General features: G+C 48.4%; 1 protein-coding gene across 1 annotated transcript in view; it reads right to left on the bottom strand.

Annotated features, from left to right (window-relative positions):
• RBM20 (RNA binding motif protein 20) overlaps nucleotides 1-19,579 on the bottom strand; it is a 168,072-nt gene that overhangs the window by 11,542 nt on the left and 136,951 nt on the right. Inside the window, exons 7-11 of the mRNA XM_069460844.1 lie at nucleotides 19,154-19,285; nucleotides 10,451-10,530; nucleotides 8,114-8,783; nucleotides 2,277-2,381; nucleotides 570-1,212 (exon numbers count right to left, since the gene is read on the bottom strand). Coding sequence (XP_069316945.1) covers nucleotides 570-1,212; nucleotides 2,277-2,381; nucleotides 8,114-8,783; nucleotides 10,451-10,530; nucleotides 19,154-19,285 — 1,630 coding nt within the window. The remainder of the gene's footprint in view (nucleotides 1-569; nucleotides 1,213-2,276; nucleotides 2,382-8,113; nucleotides 8,784-10,450; nucleotides 10,531-19,153; nucleotides 19,286-19,579) is intronic.

The following is a 19,579-nucleotide window of genomic DNA, read 5'->3' as shown; positions in this document are numbered from 1 at the left end:
CAGCGCCGGGCACTGACACAACATCACCTCCAATGGAGGTGGAGGAGAGCCCGGGACAGGTCTCGTACCACTGGCAGACCCTGGAGAAAAGGGGTCTGAGGCAGTAAAAAGGGGAATGGCCATACCCCTTGGGGAGCCCTGTTACTCCCTGTCCACTCCTCTCCTGCCTCCCACACGCCTGCCCCATCACAGAAATAACAGCCTGGGTGGTCCTCCTCCGCAGCCCGTGACAGGCCCCTTCTGATATGCTTCTGCTGATAACTCAAGCTAATTTTAGTTATCCAAGTCCATCTGGGCTCCTGTAAATGCAGAGAAGTCTGTCCTATCTGAGTTTTTCAGAAAACACGCTGCCGCCTATCTGATTTCTTTTGCACCATTTGCCTAAAAGCTCTAACAGTTTAACCAGGCTTTTAGAGGCTTCCCTCTGTTACTAAATTACTTTCTGCACCAGCTCTGATGCTAGTTGAAACCTTCCTTATGTTCCTTCCAGCCTGCACATGCCCGTACTCTGTTAGGTGCACAGGGGTCCAATCAACCCCACCACCCAGGAGAAAAGGGGAGGTAATTACCGGGGGTCAACACTCCTTGGCAAGCCTGGCTTTGGAGGTCGGTTTCGGTGGGAGGACTGGCTTTCTCCTCCAGGGGGCTGCCTTCACAAGCCCCATCTTCGGGGGTCCCCCTGGTCTTGCAGTCATCGAGAAAGGGGCTAGGCTGCCGGACCCTCTCCTCTGCTGGCCTGGGGGAAGACATTTGCGGGACTGCAGGGGTCGGATGAACATCTGAGCTCTCCACTCCCTTTGCCTCCTTCTCGTAGCAATCTGAATCCTCCAGGGAGAGGCCTGTCTCACTTTCAGCTGGCTTCCGCTCAGCGTCCAGATTTAGGCCAGGCATTTCCACGTCTATGTCACTGGGACAGCTCGTGGAAACAGGAGGCAGTTCTCTGGGTGATTTGAGGCTGATTTCTGCCGCTCCATTCCCAATGGCCTTGACTCCTTCCTTGGTGAAATCTGAAGTGGTTGTCACACAGGGACATATTTCTGGGCAGATATCATCTTTCTGTTCAATGGGCACAATTTCTTCCAGCTCTGGGATGTCTGGTTCCATGATAAAGTCTTCTTCCTCCCCGACTTCGTCCACTGTGACCAGCTCCTCCATGTTCGTGGGATACCAGCTCTCCCCCTCTGCCTCACTTCCACTCTCCCAATCTTGCTCCTGCGCAGAAACACAGAACGGAGGTCAGACGGTGACTGAGAGCATCCAAACAGAAGGCACAAACCTTGACCATAAGGACCCCTCAAACCAGAAAGATCCTGAACATTCTCGTCTCTACCTGGGAACAATCAGTGGGTAATTACTGTGCACCACTCAAGTCCCACACCATTGACTCATCCTTAAAGTGACGCTCAAAACGGCACAGGATTTGGAATAAGCCCTAAAGCTTAATCCACCATGTTTTAAGTGACACAAAGAATTTCAACCCCTGGTAGATAATAGATGTTCAATAAATAGTTTTGGAATGAATGATTGAGTTATAAACTTTAAATTCTTACTGGAGGTATTTCTTTGCACGTGAGCCATCGCTAAATGTAACTGGGGCAAAGTCCCTCACAAAATTCCCCCAAGCACCCTCTCCCAGCAAGGGTACACTTCTGTAGCCAGGGTTCCCACTAGGCCCCTCCTAGAACTTTCCTCTTGGCGTTCTCTGCAGCCCACGGACTCTGCAGACAGATTTAGGAGATCAGCTTCCCTGCCAGCGATACCCATCTCCCCTGACCGGAAAGGCATGAAGCTGGCCACGTTCCAAGGACATTTCTTTTTGCTGTGGCAGCTCCAGCTCAGGAAGACTGTAACTAGGTTTTTCATTTTAAGTAAAATAAGCTTTACAAGCACAGTAGATGTCTTGTTAATCCCAGGGTCTGGGATTGCCAAGGTCGGGGCCCCAGTTCTAGTACCCGAAGTAGCATCTCCCCATCCCCCAAGAGACCTGTCTATTTTGGGAGTCTGGCTCTGAAGCCTGAGTCTTTTTTGGGGCACATGTTTCTTTTAGGAGCACAGCCAAGTTGCTGGAGAGTGAGGCAGAGCCCAGGCTTGTGGGTAAAGATCTCCTCAGTAAAGATTGTCCGAAGGTCCCAAGCAAAGCCATTCCTCCAAGAAGTGCTCCAAGAGTCTCAGACATATTCCACGCAGCAGGACATCACCAGGCAGGATGGGGACTTGGTCCCTGATGCCTACAGTGCAGAGGTGGCTACACTGCCAGAATCTGAAACAAACTTTACCTTCTTTGTCCGTGTGTTTTCCGGATCAGAGGACTCTGTTTCTTTCTCCTGTCTGCCCACTGACTGGGGGCTTTCTTCCAAGCCCTCCTGTTCCTCTTTTCCAGCCTTACCAACGGAAGAACAGAACAAACCAAATCAACAGTGAGCAGGGAAAAGAGAAAAAGAATAATATTGGGCACAGGTAACAGTTGTCAGGTGTGCTTCACATACAGTATTTCCTTGATCCTCCCAGAGCCCCTCGGAGGCAGCTGCTGTTATTCATTTTATAGATTAGAAAACTGAGGCTCAGAGAAGTTAAGTAACTTGCTCATGGTCACACAGACAAACAGAGGCAGAGAAATGTTCTTGCAGTCTGATGTCTTTAGGGGGCAGAAATTCTTGGCAAACTGGGTAATTTTTTGCAGTAAGGATGAGTACAAAAGTCAACGGTGGACTGACCTGGGCAGGCTGAATCCCTGGGGTTAACCACCATGGTGACATTTCTCCAACAGACTCATCTTGGCCATAAAAAAAATCATCCCAACCAGATAATCATCCAGGAAGGGAGCTGTCACCCAATTAGTGCCTTCTCACCTTCTTTTGCCGTATCTCTGTCCTAGAGCTACAGCCCAAACTAGCATTCCCTTCTTTCTATTCCCTCGCCCAAATTAAGGCTCTCATTATAGCACCTGTGTCTGTGAAACTGAACAGCTGGAAGCAGCTGCTTCGTTTGGAAATTAGTGCCTCTAACCAGCCTTTCACACAGGGGTCTACAGGCCAAACCTGACCTGCTTCCTCTTTTTGCACAGCCTGTGAGCTAAGAATGGATTTTACAATTTTAAATAGTTACATTTTAAGTGAATACAGAAATGCCTACACAAAATCCTCAGTTCTGCCTCTTGGCCCACATAGGCTAAAATATTTACTATCTGGTCCTTTGCAGGAAAAGTTTGCCAACCTCCACTTGAGAAATTTCTGGGGGACATTCTCCCAGGACTTAACCTTTGGCCACCAAATCAATGATGACTCCCAGGCTTCCTCGGGGGCAAGTTGCATTTCTCAACATTTTTGGCTGACATTGGTTCAAACTTGACTTCTACTTTCTCACAACCAGACACACCCCCTTAGCTGACAAGGAGCCAGCCGGAGCAGAAGCCCAGGGCTGACTGGTTTAACCAGTTATTACCGGACAGGGACAGACAGTTTAAATCCTCAAGTCCTTTCTCTTTCCAGTGTTTGGTGTGGAATATTCCACTGCAAGTTTTGCTCAAGTCTTCTGAGCTAACCTAAGTGGATGGCGGCTATAAATACCTTTTTAGCTATTACAGCTTCTGTCAACAGGTGACCACTTTTCTTTATTTTTATCTCCTTGAATCAATTATCCATGGCCCTCCCTTGTCAAAATAAATAATCCTTACCCTTCCCAAGCAGTTCCTGTACTTGGTCCACTCCTAAACCAACACAGTAAAGGGGTACACTCCAGTTAAAGCTGGGAGAGGCAGGGACATCCTTGCCAGCTGGGCTGGAAGTCCCTGCCACCAGGCAGACCCCTGCTCTTCCTCCCTGCAGGCAAAGGAGACAGGGTAATGCCTTTCAGAGGTTCCTCTGCCCTGGGTCACTTCCAGATGAGAGCAGCAGCCTATGGGAACAGACCAAAGCACGCAGCTGCCCACACCAGCCCACAGACTGCGATACTAGCAGCCAAATGCTGCAAGCATGGCTCTGCCAACCCAGGGCCCGGGCTACTGCCAAACCTCCTCCGAACTGGTCTCCCACTTTTGCTCTGTACCCTCCCGCAAAATCTATTCTCCCCAAGGCAATCAAGAATGATCATCCCAAAACTATCACATCCTTATTGTACTTTCTTGCTTAAATATTTCATTTGCTTCTCCCTGCACTTAGGATAAGACAAACATCCTTCACCTGCCCACAAGCCCTGCGTGATGATGTCCCTGGTGGCAAATCAGCCTCACGTCCTGTTACTCTGAGCCCCCAGCTCTCCCTGCTCCAGCCACACTGGAGCCATGCACAGGCCCTTGCACGTGCCAGTCCCTCCATCTGCTCGCCTTCCTGTTCACTCAGTAAATACACTCACCACTCTTCCCAATCGCAACAGCCACACCCTAACCCAGGGACGCCTCGGATTCACTGCAGGCACTCACGGCGCTGTGAACCTCCATCTCCTTAGCGCCCACGCTCCTCTGTTCATCTGAGGAATCACTGCATCAGCATGTTTCTCCCCTAGACTATAAGCTCCAGGAGACTGGGGTCGTCTCAATGTCACGCACAACTGTAGCCCTGGTGCTAGCTGCCCCACTGATACTGGTCAATAAAAGAAAGAAATTGGTAGAAGCTGGCAGGGGTAATAACAAGTTTGCACCTGCCTCCCCCCACACTTGGGTCTCATCTGGGCTCTGCACTGAGTGTCAGTGGTTTCTCTACTTCTTCCTCTTATGGACTGGTTATACTAACAGTTACATTCTAGGGGCTGCTGGGCTGCATCTGGCCCACAGACATGACTTAGTCTATCCTGGACTGTGTCCTTGCTCTAAGAAAAGGGGGATCTCACAGTGAGGGCACACATTCCACGTGGCAGCTGCAGAACGGAGCTGAGTGGTGGCTGGTGACAGGCACCACCTCCTTGGCCTGCCAGAGTCCATCCTGCTTACCTGGTTCCACTTGGCACCTGCTTGCCTCTCCTTCCCTAGGTGTCTGGGTCTGTAACCTTGGTCTCCCCCTTCCAGTAAGATGGAGGAGTGCTTCCTTCCCAAGTTTTCCTTATTCGTGACTTGATTTCTTTCCTTCTCCTCATGGTCCTGTGGTCAGGGCTAGGTCTCATGTATGGTCTTGGCCACTCGTGATCACTAAGCAGATACACACTGACTTCTCCACCATAGACACTTTCTCCAGAGATCTCAGAGGGTTTTTAATGAGCACGAGCTCATTAATATGCTACAACCACCTTGTGATCACACCCATTTTACAAACAAGAAAATTGAGGCCGAGAAGAACAGGGTGTGACCAGGCTCTCGGAAGCCAGGCCTTTGCCCCGAGAGTTTGGGTTCAGCCATTCATTCCTTCAACAGATACTTACTGAACGCCCACTCTGCGCCAAGCCCTCCTCTAGGGACTGGGGACAGAGCAGCGGACAAAACTTCCTGCCGTGCGGAGGTTGGGAGAGCCGGGAAGGGGGAGGAGTGGGTTGGGGCGTTGAGATTGCACACAGTGCCAGGGACAAACGTGGAGAATGAGGCCGTGAGCGAGTCCTCTGGGGACCCCGCAGCAGGGGAACATGTGTGAGGCCCTGTGCGTGGAGGCGCCTGGTGTATGAGGACAGCAAGGCCCCCGTCCTCAGCCTGCTGCCTCCTTCTTCCCAAGTTCAGTCGCCATCTGCTATCTGACTCTGGGGACAGCCCAGTGGGGATCTGGCTTTTTCTCGAGCTCATAACACAGAGTTTAAGAACAGTACGAAGAGCCCTTTGTTCTGCTGTTACTCCAGCACACACAGTCGGGCTGCCCGGCTCCAAACGCACAGAAACAATCTGTGGGGGACCCCAGCAAGTCCCCAGTGACCCTGCTCTAGGGCTGTCAGAGGCAAGACCACCTGGAGGGACAGAATTGGGGGGACACCCATGGGGCTTTCTGGGAATCCTTTTCCATCGGGGGCTCTCAGGATGACCCACAGTGTGTGTCACCTTAACACAGTGACTGCCACACTAGAAAAAAAATTTTCCCTGGGGCCACAGAGTTTTATTATGAAAATAGAATAAAAACTTTGAAAACAAAATGATCCTTTCTAAGGTAAAGAACAATTTGTTATTTTTTATTGTTTTCTGTGCATGAGTTATATGCAACTCACACGGTGCTACAATTTTTTCACTGCATGCCAATTGAGTTGTATGTGACTCACGACATATTTATTGAATTTGTTTCAGAGAATTGAGCCTTCATAGGCTTCACGAGGCCTCAGGCTCAAAACTAGCATGAGTTAAATACAACTCACATGGCAGTTAATTTGTTAAATGAGCAATATTATAGACCGATGACAGCAGCGTAAACAGTAGGGGAAATGAGGTTACCAAAGAAGAGTCTCAGGAGTGTGGGCAGGTTGAGAGGGCACAGCCTCCCCGCTTGGCCTTGGGGGACAGGGCGGCAGACTGACAGTGCACTTACAAGGCCAGCTTGAGCCCCTGCCAGCTCTTGCTTTCTGCCCTTCTGTGCCTTTCCTCGAGACACTGAACCATCACCAGCACCTTGGTCACCTCCAAGCAAATACACTTTTCTAAAAAATACCCACTGTTTCACTAGGTCCTCCAGATCCAGTTCAAGTCCTCAGGAAGGCACCCAAGGTCTTTCATGAGCCCACCCCACCCACTTCCCTAATCACATCTCTCTCCTGCGCTCCCCACCACCCACCCCAAACCAATTGGGAAAAATTGTGGCAGACTTTTTAATGGGAGAAAAGAGTACTAGGGTCCTTTTGGAGGAAAGCTGGGCATCCGTCTGGCACATCCTTCCAGGGTATCTGATTCTACAGGGGCTTGCATCTTTCATTACCTTGATTTTACTTTTTAAAAACATCATCCTTTAATCTGTCCTAAAGATGCAGCCACATGGAGTATTTCCAGGTTTTTCAAAACAGTCTTTCTTTTTCACTTTCGTCCTTGCTGTTGCTTCCACGGAGAACCAAACTGCTTGTTTCCCATTTTTAATACCCAGCTCAAATGTCACCTCCCTCTGTGCAGCTCTCCTCTCGCTGTGTAGAGTTCACAATTGCCCACAGAGCAGTTCACCCGCTGTAAGTTCCCATTGTATGCAAATTATTTTATAGGTCTCTTTCCACCATTAGGCCTCTGTCTCTGCCACAACATGGACCATGTCCTATTCACCTTTGGACCGCCTGCACCTAGCACAACACCTGGCAAAGTGGCACTCCACCCATGCATGTGACTGAATGCTGAAGTAGTAGCCAGAACCACTCTTCAGTGTGCATGGAGTGGAGAATTGGGCTCGTTATTTAGACTTAGTAACTGTCACCAACTCTTGGGTCAGGATGACTAGAAGATATTTGTAGAGGATTTAAAAAATTAGGTTCCTTAAGGAGACGCCCAAACCTCTACTATCCCACTTCTACTTAAATTCAGAAGGCTCTGGCAAGAAGAAAGTGTAAGCCAAGTTAGAACATAAACCTGGTACCAGAGTCCACTCGTGACCCTGCGTGAACTGAAGAAATGCAGCGGGTCTTAGCCTTTCAGACTCGTGGGTGACGTGCCGGCCAGTCGCCATGCGTTTTTGTTAAAGTGGAGGTGAAACATCCCAAGCCCAGGGCACCCAGTATAATTTCGTGGATGGCTGCTTCTTCCCCACCCCTCATTGGAGCTCCAGGATTGGTGGATGCTTTTTTGGCAGGAGAGAGAACGGAGTGGACCAAAGATCTAATCTCCCTTGGCAGACTCCGACCATGCAAACACCTCAGGGACATGCCCCCACGGACAAACAGGACGACAGAAGGCCATTCCATTATGTGCCCCTCTAACTTCTAGTAAGGGCAAGAAAGAGCCATGGAATTTGGCACCAGAACGCCTAGGTATAATTCTGTCTCTGCCGTTTCCTGACTATGTGTGCCCTTGGGCAAATAATGTTAAGTTCTCTGTGCCTCAGTTTCCTCATAGGGTTGCTGAGGGGATTAAATGACTTAATTGAAATAAAGAGTCTAGCACAGTGCCTGGCACAGAGTAAATAGTGGATAAACGTTCCTTCATTCAGTAAATGTGCACCATCATTATATTATTATTTAATATTCTTCTTCTTCTTTGGGACCTGCCTCACCTTACCTGGGGAAGAGATTGCATCATTACCTCATTCTCTGCCATTTTTCTTTCTTTTCTATCATCAGCTCCTTCTTGGTCTCTATCAGGTCTCTTGGTTTTATTTTTCTCACTCTGCTTGGACTTGGCGCCCTCAGGGGCCCTAGTGACCTTTGGCCCCAGCCCGTCTTCCTTGCCTGAGTCATCGGGAAGGGGCTGTCTGCTTTCCCGCAGCCTGGCCTCGTCCTTCCTCCTGGACTTGCCGGGGGCGTCCTGCTGCTGCTTCGGGTACTTGTCCGACTTGGCTTTGAGCTCCTTCCGGTGGTAGCTGTCCTCCCGGCCTTTGTAGCTGGACGCAGAGTGCAGCGGGTTGGGGGACCCAGACCTCGGGTACCTTTCCCGGTGGCCCCTCCCTCCTTCGAGCCGCTCCTCCAACTCGGCCTTGTCCAGTTGCCGGGGATGGTGTTTGCGATCGTGTGCCCAGGGCTCCGTCCTGTCCCTCTTGTCATCTCCATTCTCCCTCCAGGGGGCTGTGTCCCGGTCCTCCTCCCTCCTGGCATAGGGGGAGTGCTCCCACGAGTCCCGGCCGTTGCCCCAGTCAGCCCGGGAGGGGCCCGGAGGACTGTGGGAAGAGCTGCAGGAGGTGAAGCTCGGAGTGTGGGACCGTGGGGAGAGGGACCGGCTCACCGGGCTGCGGGACCTCGGCCTTTCTGGGCCATATCTGTGGGGGAGCCAAGGGGTAGGGTTCAGAAGCTGCGTGAAGCACTCCCCACCCCACCCAGACGTAGGCGCAGGATCTCTCCTGTACACACACTGCATGTGTGTAACTGTGTGCACGCTTAACTCACAACTGTCCAGAACCACACATAGCGTGGTCCAGGGGGATGCTTTGTTCTCCCTCCTGGCTTCTATGCGGGGCATTTTTCCCTAAGCCTGGTACTGGCCACCCTCTGCCCCTTTGCTCATTCTGCTCCTGGGAACCAGGAAGAATAGAATAGCTGGACGGCTTCGGCTCAGCCCCGTATTTCCTTCTCTTGGAAGTGAGCTGTGCTCAGGGACCAGGCCTCTGACTCTCCTCCTGGGGGCGTGTGGAGGCGGGGCCAGCCTGTGGGTAAGGCTGCCTCACCCTGGGGTGCACTCTGTGGCCTCTCTCAGAATCGGGTCACCCCTTAGCTTCCACTGTTCTCATTTATTTCTCATCTCAATTTGTTCAGCTCCTTGGCAGAGAAGAAGGATGCTAATTATTGGGAAGGGCGGGCTCAGAGATTCCAATAGCAAAGATTTAGGAAGGCATTTTGGGTTGGAAGAGACTCTAGGACTCTGACCTACTCCTGTCTGAGATGAAGAAAATGAAACTCAGAAAAAGACCCCACCCTGCAGTTCAGAGCAAGACCTCCTAATCCCCTCCACTCTGACGCAGAGCGCAGGGGGCATGGTGTGGCTTTACATACATCTTTAAAAAACCCCAATAACCACAATATTTTAAAGAAAACAGACACATAAAAAATATAAATCCCAAGTCTAAACAGTTACACACAAAGATACACACAAATACGTATATACTTGAAGGCTGTTTGATTATCAAGCAGGTCACCTGAGTCATATATTCGGCATTCTTGAAACATGAGCATTTTCCATTTGCTCCCCAATACAGAAAAACAACCCTCACTGACCAGCGGCCACCCTGATGTGTCTCGCTAGGGCTGCCTTGACATGGTGGGGGGAGCAGCCTCTAGAGTGAGGTTAGAGCGCCCCCTGTGGCAGCCCTGGGTAAGAACCACGGCTGTGCGGCCAGGTGCCCGCCCGCTCCTGCTGCTTCCACCTTGTTCCTCCACCGGAACTGTCTTTGCAGGGCAGTGACAGCGGTCAACGTGTAGCCCCAGCTTGGCCTGGTCACAAACTTCAGTTGGAAGACATGGGTTGAAAAACTGAATATATGCAATGTTCAGAGTGACTGTTCAAGTAACTGGGTTTTTTTTTTTTTTTTTTTTTGGACCATCTATATTTTTTTTCCCTACAACTCTACTCAGCTCATGAAAATTCAAGAGCTGGCTCTAAATGCAAGCCACATGCACATGCGCACACACACTTTGAGAGCGCAGACTTGCCTCAAAGGGCCAAATACTAACAGACCCTTTCCTGTATTTCTTTCCGACAAAGGAGGAGCAGCTGAGGGGAAGCCCAGAGTCTCGCATGTCCCTGAGGTTAACCTGACAGCACTTCTGGACGGGACTGGTGCTTTTCATGGGGAACTTGGGCCCAGAGAGCAGATGGATGGGGCAGGATCAAGGGCAGGGCACAGTGTGACTCAAATCCCCCTAAGAATGAGAAACAGGAGTGTGTTCCAACTGCCCAGAACCTGCCCTGAGACTTGGGCCCAGACCTCACCTGTCTGCTTCCCGGAACATGTCCCTCTCCCTCTGGGAATGGATGTCCTGGATGATGGCAGCCACGGTCTTCCCGGGTTTCTAGCAAAGTCAGAGAGATCACCATCAGGTCAGAGGTGGCCTCGCAAACACCAGAGCGAAGCAGCTCTGGCTTGGGTGGTTCATCGCCCCATCCTTTGTGGGGAAGGAACAAAAGTGTAATCCGAGGGATGAGGAGCGTGAGTATAATGCTGAACAGGTAAGGCTGGCCGGTCCAGAGGACACGGAGTGGTCCATCGAGCTGGGGACGGAAGGAGCCTGGTGTTCATGTCCATACGCTGGGGACAAGCAGCATTGGCTTATAATACTCAATTGCACCTCCACTCAAGTAAAAAAAAATATTTAAAACATGAAAAGAAGGGAGGGAGGGGTGGGGGAAAGGAAGGAAGGAAAAAGGCAGGCAGGCATTGTAAACTGGGACAGATCTGAAGGTCATTGAATGCAGCCTCCACATTTTATATGTGAGGAAACTGAGACCCAGAGAGGTTGAGGCAGAGTCTCTGCCCTGCACAGCTCCAGGGTCACCAGCCACATTGTGTTCCATGCAGATGGTGACCCCTGGAGTTGTGCTGGGTTAAGGGACACATCCAGGGTCACAGAGGTAGTTAAAATAATCAGGACCAGCTGACAGGCATTTTAACTTCAAGTTCCTCTCCATAACCCACACCTCCGTCAACACCTTACTCCAGTGTTCACCCACAGGGTCAGCTGGTGCTCAAAGTCCACCTGTGGGCTGGGCAGCAGAGGCTGGGAGTCACGTTTCACACCTGAGAGTGGTGGGCACCCAACGGCTTCACCCTGTCCAGAGGTCATTACGTGGTGGCTGTGCCAAGATAGGACCAACCCTCATCCCCAAATCTCAACCAAAGTCTTTTCCTAAACCCAGAATGGACACAGAATAACAAAAAAGTAAATAATAAATGATTAAGAAAAGAAAGTCAGGAGCACGAAGACAGGGCAGGGGTGTCTTCTAAAAGACTATGCAGAATTCAGAATTCATCCATTCAATAAAAATGTATGGAGCAGGGTGAATTTTATGGTATGTGAATTATATAGCAATAAAGCTGATTTTTAATAAACAATTCCAGAAACCCTCAGTCTGTAATGTCAACTCTTGATAGAGTTTTATTAAGATTTTGAATCAATGGCTCTTTTAGCCTTGATTTTTTTCCCATGTCATTTACAAAGAATCATGAAATCTTAAGGGTCACACAAACACTAGGGATCTCGTTGTACAGACGGGATTCAGCCAGGACTAGAATGGTCTGAGTGCTCCGAGTGGCTGGGCTGCTTATCTGTCACCGTTGAGTTGAGTGTTAGCCTGGGAAGAGCACAGAGGAAAGGCCAGAATGAAGGAGAAGCTGCCTGCAGCTTCAGGGTGCAAGGTCAAGGCTGGGACACAGATATGAAATCTTCAAGCCTAGCTGCAGATGCAAAAGGAATGAAAGTCAGAGAGGAGACAGTGACTCCTACCCCTGTGCTCAGGAGGGAGTCGGTGGTCAAGAAAGCAGACAATCCCCTGTTCAAGAAAAGGCCCAGGAACTTAGCACTGGGCAGGATGCCCACCCAAAAAGGCACCTTGCAACTTTGGCAAATGGCCCTTACGTCAAACTGGAGCTATAGAGGTGGACTCTCTATAAGCCACCTACAAGCAATCAGATCACCCAAGACTTGCACTGGCAACCAGCACCTCAACTGCTTATCTTGGACCACAAGCAGCAACCCAAGGCTGAGCCAAGGATGTTGGGCAGAGAAGAAAGCTGCTGCTTCCACCCCACCACCCCGCTCCAGACCACCAGGCCTTTAGCCAGGGTTGTTCATCACTCCACTGGGGTAGAAGGTGGCTTATTTGGAAATGACTACACTGTGATAGTGGATCTCATTGATCCACTCATTGAGTGGTCTTCTTCCTGCCTGCATACCTGGGGCCACACAATGGAATCCAGCTACAGTATCATCGAGGGAAAGGGGGGCTGGGGTGGCTGGTCCCGCTGCAGCACAGCCTCCACGCAGGCCAGCATGGAAAGCTCGTGGGAGCCACCGGACCAAGTCTATGTGTTGAGATTTGCTGTCACCCAGGAGACCACATCCTGGGTCCCCAACCTGTGGCTTGCATTGCCAAGCTGGAATAAGCAGAGGCTAAAGAATATGTCCCCACACTGGGATAAATGCACCATGGCAACTGTTTAGAACATAAAAATAAAATTTCCCCAAGGAGGTTGGACGTGGACCTTCTGTTGTAAAAAGAATCCCCAAGGTCCCGGTTTTCCTCTGCTTTTCTGGAACCTCACATCCTCCTGACTGTTCCTTCCAGCCCAGGCCCTGGAAAGCCCAGGGTGGGAGGAGGATGGCCTTGGCGGGGAGCTGCTGAGGTTTTCAGATTACCCAGGGAGGAGTCGGGGTGGGAGCAGGGCAGGCCAGTGTCAGAGGCAGAGGCACTCCTGGAGCTCTCGGTCCCTTCTGCACCTTGGTCATCACAGACAACACCCCCAGGCCCTTCCCCTTTGGTGAGGGACAGTGTAGGCCAATCAGATACCACAGATGAAAACCTCCTCTAGTGACCCATGCAGTCCCCTGGGTCAAAGAGGTACAGTTAGAGTTTTCTCTGGGGGCTAGAAGGGCCTCTTGGCTTAAACAATCCCCTGCCCCTTATTTTCCCAAGCACCGAGCCTCCTCCTGCGGTCACTCCCAGCCCAGTGCCCTCTGCAGTGACTTCTATTCAGATCCCAGGTCCCCAGTGAGGGGGCCCCAGGTCACTGATCTTCATACAGTCAGCAGCAGCACAGGGCCTGGCATGGGAAAGTTGATCCATAATCCCTGTTCTAAGGTGACTGGCTGGAGGGATGGAGGGATGAGGCTGCAGGGGACGAATATGACAGTTTGTAGCAAATACTACACTGGGCTAGTGACCACAGGCACTGTGACCCTTCTGAGGACCGGAGGGGCTAGTCCTGCTATTTTAAGTGATAACTGCAAATTGTTTGGCGCTCTCTGGAACAACTGCCAGCTGCCATCTGAGAATGGGACAGAAGTGGACAAAGATTTTCAAATAATAGAACTGACTTCTCAAAGGCCCAAGAAAATCTTTTCAACCTTCCTCTTGGGCCGTGGTTAAAATGTAAAGGAGGCAGGTGAAACAAAGCTATAATCATCTCAGAAAAAATGGAAATGGGAGAGAATAGAGTAGGTCTTCGGTAAAATTTTGGGAACCTTTTTATTGTAGAAAATTCTAAACATACACAAAAGTAGAGAGAATAGAATATCAAACCCCCAAGAATCCATTACTCATCTTCAATGATTCTCACCAATCCTGTTGCATCTGTATTCCTCACCCTCTTTCCCCACCCCCTAGATTATTTTGAAGCAAATCCCAGATGTCATATCTTTTCATCCATTCTAGGATGACACTGATGTAGCTCAACAACCCCACAAGGGACCATCCACAATGGTCACGGTCAACACGTGAGACAGGGGTGAGATTCCAAGCCCCTGTGCAGCCCTAAGAAAGTGCTGGCACACTCAGGGGGAGGCACCATGACTTGGAATCTCAACCCAGGAAGAGCAGCCCCAGCTCTGCCCCCAACTGCTGGGTCACCCGGGGTCAGGGCTTGTTGCCTGTGGGAGACTCACTTTTTCCACCTATAAAGGCGGCTAATGAGGCCCATCTGGCATCCACCGAAAGCCTCAGGGCATGGCAGGCTACGCCAATGAAAGACACAGAGTGCTTGGCCAACACAAAAGGAGCTGCTGGAGAGTCTCATGTCCTCTGACAGCTCCACCGCTGTTTTACATACCTCAAGAGTCCTGGGAAGACGCTGAAACCTTCCAGATGAGCTCAGAATTCATCAGAGTCAGATCCTATCAAAGCAGCCCTGATTGTTTTCAACGTTACCCGGCTTCCAGCCTCTACATCTTCCTCACCCAACTCCTTCTGCCTGGAAACCCTTTTTCTGTGTAGCTAATTCTCCCCTTCTTCACGGCCCTGCTCAGGAATCTCTCTTTTTAACACGCCTAAGTCACACTGCCTTTTGCCACTGAACTTCTAGGAGCTCCTGTACCTATGTACTATTGTTTAAATTTTGTATGACTTTGCACAAGAATAGCTTGTCCCCCAGTTAGAGAGTATACTCTCCCCAAGTGAGGACCATGTCTCCTATGCACTGTAACTATTAGTACCATTTCTCACATAGAGAAGACCCTCCATCATCAATTCACCCATTTAATCTTCCCAACTGAGAGCATCATGGGCCACTCACAAGACTAATTCCCAGGGCCAGAGGCCCTCTCTGCAGCTAGGAGGCTGGCAAGACCAGTAGCACTGCCCCCAGAACCACCTGGGAATTTCAGTCCTAACCCAAACCTACTGAATGAGAAGCTCTGAGCAAGAGGAACCAAAAATTCTGACGATTCTCTGATTCAGTGACTGGGAGGCACTGGTTTAAATTTTTCCAAGTTCTCTTCTGCATCGAAGACATTATGATTTTGTACTTTTTGGAGAAGTCTCTATAGAACAACCCAGAAAAGATTCTAATCTTCTTGTCCAGGTCTGTAGGAAGAAAAACACTCACTTTTTAGATTTTTTAGATTTTCTCTTTCTCATTCATTCTGCACATTTATGAAACATCTATTATGTGAAAGGCTCTGCCCCAAATACCTTGATGAATAGAACCCCTGCCACAAAAGGTGTATGGGGGAGACAAGATATGTGCATGAGGAAATATTCAAGACAAGAGATGAAAAATACCTTAAAATCTCTCTTTTCTCTCCTTGCACTTTGCCTGGTAAGCAGAAGGTAAAGTTAGAGGAGAAAGAGCATCAGCATTTCTCTCCACCTCTGCCAATCCTGGTGGGACCCGATGTGGTGACCCCTCTGGCCCAGAGACACAGGTGGACACAGTGTTTGCCATCTGCCTCCCCAGCAGCCAAGCTCCCTCCTTCCGATAGCAGCTGCTCCTCCCTGATCTTGCTCCAGAGGTCTGGGAGGGTCTTCACCTGTGGCTCTGAAGATGTAGCAGGCGGTACAGGCCCAGCCAGTCACAGCACGGCCCACCCCTGGCCACAGAGGTTGGTTCAGGGATGTGTGCATGTGCTAAGCTGGTCCAATTTGTAGGGGATTCTAGAAAAACTCTGGCTCTCTCTTATTGAAGGAAATGGAAGGATAAAAAGCCACAGTTTTTCAGTTACTGTGGCCATCGTGCCACCTAGAGGAGAGAGCCAGGGGCTGCTAAGGCCCACCCCAGGGAGCCCCCAGTAAACCGAGCCACGAGGGTAGAAGACAGAGTGGAGAGAAAGCAGGTCTGAATGATATCATTCGGGCCTTAATCCAGCCGTACCTGCAACCAGTGCTACTCCTGGACTTTACATTTACGTGAGCGGATAAGTTCCCTTTTTTTTTACTTAAGCTAATATGCTTAATTGAGATGAATTTCTGTTACTTGCAGAGAGAATCGTAGCTGATTCATATCAACAGAGGGACCACAAAGCATGTGTTACTATGTAGTGGAAACATGCTGTAAGATGCTTTCATATGTTATTCCATGTGACGTGACCTTCACAATGACCCTAAGAGGCACTGTGACACCTTAGGGAGCAGAAAACCCATACTAAGATCAGAAAACAATGTGTTCTAGACTCGAAGTGTGCTCTGAGGACCAGCAGCACCAGTTGGAAATGCAGAATCACAGCACCGCCCTAGACGTACTGAATCGGAAGCTACATTTTAAGAAGAGCCCCAAGTGATCTGCACACGTATTGAAGCTCAAGAAACCCTGTTAGGATACTATCTCTGCTGCTTCCTGACTACATAAGCAAATTACCTGATTTCTCTCTCTTTTTTCACGTGAACAATGGAGATCGTGATAACACACTATAATGACGCAGATACAGTGAAAAACCCAAACAAGTGCCAGGTTTTAATCACCTTTCTTCCAGTAACCAAATATGATCCTGGACAAATTACTGATACACTTCTGTTAACCTCAGTTTCCTTATCTGTAAAATGGAAATAATAATACCTGTCTGACAGGACTGACGTCAAAATTAAAGTAGTTAATATATGTAAAGTGCTTGGTACTCGCCCCAGGGTACCAGGACACAATGAAAGGTACATATTATTGTTATTATTGTTGTACTCTTATAATTACTGCTAGTATCCACCCTACACACCTATAGGGTAGGGTGATTATGAGACTTAAAAGACAGTGTTTGAAAAAAATACTGAAAGCCAAAGAACGCAAAGTATAGTCCTTTCCTGATCTGGAAACGGGTTCACTGAGGTTAAGCAACTTGTCTAAGCTCACCAAAGCAGGAATGGGCAGGGGCCAGATTGGCATCAGCACCTTCCAATCTGATATAGGTCACAGGATGGTTGTTGATGGGTCTATGTTTCCACCAGACCAAGTTCCTCACGAGCTTGCTACCTCTATGTCCACGGCACCTGGCCCAGTTCCACCCACAGTGGGCTCTCAGTGAACATTTGCTGAATGCAAACTTGACTATCTGACCTCTGGAACCCATGGTTTTTGCACCACCCCAAATCATCTCCCTTGGCAAAGTATTACTATGCCTTGATGCTTTAAGAAGCTGATTAGTGCTGTTTATCCTAATTAGAAACTTACAACAACATCTCATTTGGAGACCAAAGCTCCACTGGGAACTCAAAGCATAAACTCAATTCTAGCTCCCAGGGGAGAATCCAGGAGAACAGGAATTTTGGCTAGGTACAGAATGGGGCGGGATCTTTTACTTGTCTGAGAGAAGCAATATGCTTTCATTAGAGAAAGAAAAAAGCTAGGTTCTGCCTGAAGCAGAACTGTTGGCAAAGGAACTTCAGAGGCAATAATGCAAGCAAAGCAGAATCAGGACTTTGCCAACTGGTTAACATAGTACCGATCCACATATATAGACTTGTCAGAATACTAGTCCTAGCTAGAAACAATCACTGAGCCTTTGTCTTCTGACTCCAACCTTGAAGGCAGATTAAAGACTATGAGTCTTGAACAAAATGGACCCTAAGTAAATGTGGAATGAGCTGAAGTGAACTGGAAAAATCTCTATTAAATGAGACAGAAGAAAGCATAAAATAAGTGGGTAGATTTAAACATTACTGTAGCATTAATTGCAATAAATCCAAACGGACTAAGTGCTCCAGTTAAGAGAACTCCTGCAAACCAATAGGAAGACACAATGTAAAAGAAATGCATGGGCAAATGACTTGAAAAGAAACTTCCCACCAAAGAAGATCTAGATGGAATAACCAATAAACATAAGAAAAGGTGCCCAATTTCAATGAGTAATCAGGAAAATAAAAAATAAAACCATGATAAACCATTATACTCTCTCCAGACAGGCAAAAATTAAAAAGTCAGACAAGACAAAGTGTTCGCAAGAATCTGGACCATTGAAAACTCTCATATACTATACTAGTAGTAGTATACATTTGGGACAACTAATTTTGGAAGGAGCTTGCTATCGTCTAGTAAAGTTGAGGGTAAGCATGCCTTACGACTCAGCAATTCCAATCCTAGTTATTTGTGTACCTCCAGTGATATGCTCCTGTGCATGGGTACCAGGATAACATGTTTGAAAAGGTTCATATGCATTGTCCCTAATATCCTAAAAGTGGAAGTCATCCAAATGTCCATCAACAATAGAATGGATAAATTGTATAGCCATATGACATAAATTTACATAACAATGAAAAGAAACAGACACACCCAACAACATGGATGACATAATGTTGAATGAAAGGAGCAAGATCTGTAAGAACACAGGGTGACTCCATTCATACAAAGTTCAAAACCAGGCAAAACTAAACGATAATGTTGAGGGAGGCACATATAGGAGGTAGAACTATAAGGAAAAGGACAGAAATGGTATTCCTCCAAGTCAGGAGAGCAGAGAGGGAGGGCTGACCATGGGGAGGGACTCACAGGGGCTTCTGCGTGCTGTCTGTATTCTAGTTCTTGACTTCGGTGGTAGTTTTATGGTATTTATGAGATCTCACCTATTAAGACTTTTTAAATCTTACAATATATAATTATTCACTTTCTGTACGTATGTTATATTTCACAATAAAACAAAAAAGCAGCACAGCAAAGAAAGAAATGTAGACCAGCTAAAACAATAAAGCCTGGTTTGGAATAATCTAAATTTACCCTCTGACAGTGGCCAATTGAGTCAAGTGATGCTTAGAAGGGCTTCTATGGGGCTGGCTTAAGACATAAATACAGAGAGGAGAGAACAAGAGATAAAGTGGGTTAACAGAGGACAAAAAACTTACTGAAAGCCTGAATGGGTGGGGAAGGAGGTTGTGAATACAACCAGGGGTTTACACCTGGAACTCCCACTACCGAGAAGCAACCACCTTTCCCTTCTGATTTCCTCCTTCAAGACTTTCCCTGTAAACATCTTCCCCTGGAAGATCTTCCTCAGCTGCCAGGTAGTCTCGAGCATCCCTTTGCATTTTGCATTTACCTCAACGAGCACTTCGCTTGCCATGTTGTGATGGTTCGCCTTCCCAAGTGATATCCTCAAAGGCAGTGAGGAATTTCTAAACCTTTTCCTGTCCTCTCCTTCCCACCAGCACTTAAGTCAGTACCTGACAAGTAAGAAAAACTCAGCTGATGCTTGTTGAATGGCTGCATGAAGGAGAGAATGCTTTTACCTTTAGCTGTAATTCCTTGTATCTCTTGGACATCCGAATGAGCAACTTCTCACCATTGATCACAGCAGATTTCTCTTGATAATACTGGACCATTGCCTGGGCAGCTTCTGTGTAAGCCATCTCTAAAAAGGCCTAAGAAAGAAAGGAAGGGACACATATTGGACTTGACTTTAATGCTCCTAAATAAAACTCAGTACAAGGTATGATTCCATGTATATAAAGTTAAAGAACAATGGGGCGGGGGGAGGGGAGGAGTGCACACTTACAAGATGAGAGTGATGTGCACTGTCTAGGGAATGGACACAACTAAAGCTCAGACTCGGGGGGATGGGCATGGGCAATGTATATGGCCTGATCTTTTGTACCCCCTTAATGAGCTGAAAAACAAACAAAAAATAAAAAAAAATAAAAAAAAAGAACATTTAT

This window comes from Eulemur rufifrons, chromosome 28 (assembly GCF_041146395.1).
Source record: "Eulemur rufifrons isolate Redbay chromosome 28, OSU_ERuf_1, whole genome shotgun sequence".
Lineage (NCBI taxonomy): Eukaryota > Metazoa > Chordata > Mammalia > Primates > Lemuridae > Eulemur > Eulemur rufifrons.
The sequence above is the reverse complement of the archived record's forward strand: the minus strand, read 5'-3'. Positions and strand labels throughout refer to the sequence as shown.